The 5,079-nt window shown below is 41.9% G+C and overlaps 1 protein-coding gene across 4 annotated transcripts in view; it reads right to left on the bottom strand.

Moving 5' to 3' along the window:
* Positions 1–3,163: 3,163 nt before the first annotated feature.
* The window catches only part of PHOSPHO2 (phosphatase, orphan 2), a 6,356-nt gene continuing 4,440 nt past the window's right edge, over positions 3,164–5,079 (bottom strand). For 3 of the 4 annotated variants that reach the window (XM_035896278.1, XM_035896279.1, XM_009640764.2), the window contains one exon: positions 3,164–4,448. In XM_035896278.1, the coding sequence (XP_035752171.1) occupies positions 3,721–4,446 (726 nt within the window). In that variant the 5' untranslated portion in view covers positions 4,447–4,448 and the 3' untranslated portion in view covers positions 3,164–3,720. Of the gene's footprint in view, positions 4,449–5,003; positions 5,074–5,079 lie in introns of those variants that run through there. The other variant, XM_035896277.1, reaches the window with a different exon arrangement.

Here is a 5,079-nt window from a genome sequence, read left to right as displayed (position 1 = left end):
GGCGACCTGAAGCCGCCTCTCGCAGAGGCACCCCGCTCTCCAGGCGCTCGGAGGAACCACGCTGGGAAGGGCAGCAAGCGCTGGGTTTCCCCCGTTACAGAAGGGCGAGACTTCAGAGCGGGCAGCCGGAGCTCTCCTCGAACACCTGAACCTGGCAGGGTGCGAAGGACAGTCAAACCATCCTAACAGACTCCAGCTAAAATGCAAATTATTCAGGAAGGTGGCTATACTGGCTTTTACCACTTCTGAAAATGTGGTTCACAATTTAAGAAGTCTTTTTCTTCTCTGCTAGCAAAACATTTTTTGCAATGGAGATCTTTAAAAGTATTTGAAGCACAGCCTCCTCCGGGTTTAAGCAGCTGTGCTCCCTCCTTCACCTGTGGCGGGGTTTGGATCCTTTGGATCCAGCAGCCAGGCTCCCCTTGCTCTGCCAGAGCTCTCCTGGATTGGCAGAGATTGGCAGGACTGGCAGCAGTTTCTCCTACCAAAGGGAGGTGGGTATTTGCTATTATTAGCTACATGCCAGCAATACCCAAAAGAAGAGCTCCTGCTCTACGCAGATTCTTTAGCACAAACTAAAAAAGGAATCTGAACTGGAAAGCATATACGGACATACCCCTCTGCCGTCCTTCCTCACGTGCTAACTGAGTAACAGGACTCAAACTCGCCCTTGGCCTTCACGTAGTAACACACAACATAAACAAGCTGTTCCAAACAAAAACCAACAAACCCTTCACGCATACTTGCCTTCAGCTTTTCAACCACTCTTGAGGCATTGTTAGCCCAGGAAATCGGAGTTTTGTGGTGTAACCCAGGAACAAGCAGTAGCCCTGCGTCTCTGATCCGGGCCTGCCCCTCAGCTACATTACTCACTCCATTTCTTTCTCTGGAGCATTCCCTTGTACGGCCTGGAGTCTGTTGACACATCCCCATGCCAACAGGTTTGTTTTGCTGTGGTTTTGCACTTTCCATTTCATCAGCTTCCTATGGACAAGCAGGAACTTCTCCCAGGTCTTGGCCATCCTACTAGCACGTAATACTAGAGCCAAGTACTCTTCACAGTAGCTGGTGTACAACAGATCTGTTACCATATAGAAAATTTCCCATACACAATGTGCCTTCCCTTACGCATTTCTTTTCATAACATCTTTAAGTCACCTCCCCCCACCAGAGAGCATGTCGACTTAAACTGCCAGCAAGCCTGGAGGTCAGCAGCACCGAGTACCGAACGTGCGTCCCTTCAAGGAGCTTCTCCCTTTCTCTTTTAGCTGGGTTACCACCTTCAACCAGCTTCACCCTTTGGAGATACTCATCTGCCCTCCCGTATACCCACAAGTGGAAAAATTTGGTAATTGCCGTGCTTCAGAAAAGTTACCTCTTCTCTTTCATTAAGAGGAAAAAACCCCCAAGACCTCATATTAATAGCTTAATGGCCTATCTACTGGAATTGAAAAATTTCTTCTGTCTCCGACATGCACTTTTTGCCTAGTAAATAGCATCAGCTCCACCCTCTACCTGAAGCGATTAGAACATAATTGCTAATATTTCCAGTAGTCTACTCTGCTTAATCTACTCTCAACTCCTGCTTCAGCACTTTTGTCCAAACCACAAAGAACAGACCTTTTTGAGCGTGAAGTTGAATTTCTCACTCTCACAGCAAACTACAAGGTAGGTTCCTTAACACTAAAAGAACATAATAATAATTATTATATGATTGAATAATCATTCACATGAATGAATAATTATTCACATACTAGTTTTTTGGTTTGTTGGTTTCAGGTAAGCAGCAACTGAGATCTGTGGACAAACTGAAAGCAAGCTGCCTCATGACTAAGTTCCAAAAATCACAGAAGAGACTGGCACAGAATCTGGAACATTAAGCAACACATCTAGAATGAAGGAGATGCACAACTTTAATAAGAAAAAGTAACCATACAAAATTATACTATGCAACAGCCATTACCACTCTTCTATATGACCTGTAAATCAGACAACTTAAACCTGTCACAACTAGAGACCTACTAGTTCTTCAGATGTTGTCTTTGTGCCCTTGCACAAGACAATAGGGTAAAATCTCCCATGCAAACGTCTCAGGCACCTACCAAATATCCATCGTTAAAGCAATGCTCCTGAGAACTCAAGTATATTATTCTGGACATCTTCGACAACAGACTGCTCAAAGCAACCTTCTACAATTCATTAAAATAGGTAAAGGGCTAAAAACAGGACCATTTACATGGAAGTAATCAAAGGAAATCTTAATTTATATATGCTATCAACCTGAAAACAGGCAAGACCACTCCTAAAAATCTTCAGCTGAGAAAAAGAAGGTAGTGACAACATCAAATGTCAATAAGAAAATGAGAACAATGCTGCACAGAAAACCTGTAGAGGAAGACAGCTACAGCAATCGCAGGCTGCTGAGCTGCACCTCGGACATCTGCAACCAAAGCGCTGCCAAAGGTGGACTAATTTCCATTATTAAGATACAACAGCATGGTACATCATCATTTTGGACCTTTTGTAGGACTATGAGAAGGAAAACATTTGGCATGAAAATACATTATTTAACTTTAATGAGACTTATTTTTAACCTCTCTATATGCATAGCCCAGCTCTTGGGGCTCATCTCACTCCGAGTGGTAAAGACTGCATGTTCATGAACAATTCCTTAAACTAAAGACAGAACAATTCTGTTAAAAAGTTAAAATGGATGCAGCTGTTCCCTTCCAGCCTATAAGAGAGGATTATACTATAGATACGGGCAAGAGTGAATAGGTAAAACCAGTGTATGCACCACCCTGCGGGCCTGTGCATTGCAGCAGAAACCCATCAAGAAAAAAGCACCTGGCTGACTTGGGGCTGTCAGCATGCAAGATCAAACCAGCGATAGCTCTAAACAGAGCGGCAGCAGCATGCTGTCGGGGAGGTAGGCTGGGGAATGGGAGAGTGACTTTTTGAACAGAGCAGCAACATCCTTACTGCTCTCCAGAAGATAAGGGGTCTGGCTGACAAAATAAATGAAGGTGTTACCCAAAGGCTGACACCTCCACTTGTGTTCGCTGGCTCCAGGCCCTTACAACAGGTCCCTGATGACACAGGCCAGCGGAATCTACAACACAAATCAGGTGTGTTGCTTTTGTCAGTGACAGTAACTTTTATTGTCTTTACAATACAAGATAATACAAACTATTAAAAAGTAATTTTGTTTGGTATTTAGTATATTGAAAATATAAATGCATCTTCAGATCAAACAAGGTAACAAGCATACCAGATAATTTACAAAATTACAACACTTATCCTGATCAAAGAAGTATAAAAGCCAATAGTTGCAGAACCATGCTCCTGCACCTAATGTTTTGTAAGTAAAAAAATTCATTCTTTTGTGCACTAATCCTACTCCTTCCCCTAAGCACGCGGAACAGAAAAGGTCAGTTATGTAGTTGGTAAAGGCTTGGTGGGGGGGGAGGGGGAAGACTAATAGCAACAGCAATTCCTCTTGCAACCCCACTTCTCCACTTATGTTGGAATGTGTACTATGTTAGAAATTTCACTTTCCCACTATTGCCAAGATTGAACATAAACAGTCTTTGATCATGTTTAAAAAACACAAGTTCAGATGACAGCCCAATTTTACAACTTTGTGCTTTTATATTTATTGAGTTTTTCTCTCCAAGGAAGATAAAACATAACTGTATTAGTTTCCTTTTATCATTTGAATTATTCCTTTATAAGCACTTTCAGATAAGACATGATTTCAGTAGCAGATGACCAAACCAGAACAGAACACTCTACAGGACTGAGATCTTGGGCCAGCTGAGAGATCTTTTTCTCCAAGGTATACCCCTGCCTGGGCATAGCAATGTCATCCTTCTTCAAAAACATTACTGGACACAAGTCATTCCCACCATCACCTATATATACAATTTGTGTGTAACTTACTCCTCGCTCCAGCTGTTTATCTAGAAATTCTTTTAAAACTTTCCTTTTGCAAAGGTTTTTAGGGCACTTTGCACAATGGTGAGAGTGGAAGTTCTGTACAGTAAGATAGCCAGTACTGCTGAATGCTGCAGGGTTTGTGAACACTTCATCAAACACCTTATGGAGGCCAACAGCTTTCAAAATCCAGTCAATAAATACTGTATTAGAATCTGAAACAATTATGCAGTCAAACAACTCTTTGTTCTCGCCAATAAAACCCAGAAGATCTACCATTCCGGCAGTGAAAGGAATTGTTGTCATAGTTCTTTTCATCTCCTCTTCTTTGACGCCATTGTCCCCTAAGTAGACAAAGACTCTGCCCATATATTCTGTCCAGTGTCCTGGTTGGTAGGAGTTTCTTAATCCATTAGGAAGTTTATTCTCAGGAGCACATTTCACAATCCATGTGTCACTATTTTCATCTACGATTGTATGGTCAAAATCAAAAACCAACAGAAATTTCATCTCTGTCAGAAAACAGTTTCCAAAACAAACAAAAAAAAAGAGAGTTATTTATATAAACAGAAGTACTGAATTCCTACCCTGGTCTTGTGTTCAGAAGAAAAAAATTCTGCATGAAAAATTAAGTGTTAGGACAAATACCTAAACAAAGTAAACTATTTATGGCCACTACAGCTACAGAAAATTGCGCTGAAGCTAAAAAAGCAGCCTGTAAAGGTCAAAGTTTTAGTTCAGTATCAAACCTGTTTAAAATAGAGAATGTGAAAGTATCTAAATTCATGTTGCATAGTTACTAATACTCGCTAACACAGTCAATCTTCCAGAACTCATGCATTGACAGTTTGACCAACGGTTCTAAATCTCTCCATCATCGCTTGCCAGTGCAACCAAACTGGCAAAACACCTTAAGAGATACTTCGAAGGAAACGAATGCTGGAGCCAGTCTTTTTAACAAGGACACACCAAATCAAAGCAGCCAACGAAAAGAAATACTGCCATTTGTGGAACTGGGGAAAAAAAAAAAAATCCATCTGCTTGCTGTAGTCCTGCAACTTCAGTACCTGCAGCCCACCTCTGGGCTACGGAAATCCCTGGGAGCAGGAGACGCCTCATCTGGTACTCGGAGCCGTTCCCTCA

Source organism: Egretta garzetta, unplaced genomic scaffold (assembly GCF_000687185.1).
Source record: "Egretta garzetta isolate BGI_Z169 unplaced genomic scaffold, ASM68718v1 scaffold16, whole genome shotgun sequence".
In the NCBI taxonomy this organism is placed as follows: Eukaryota; Metazoa; Chordata; class Aves; order Pelecaniformes; family Ardeidae; genus Egretta; species Egretta garzetta.
The sequence above is the reverse complement of the archived record's forward strand: the minus strand, read 5'-3'. Positions and strand labels throughout refer to the sequence as shown.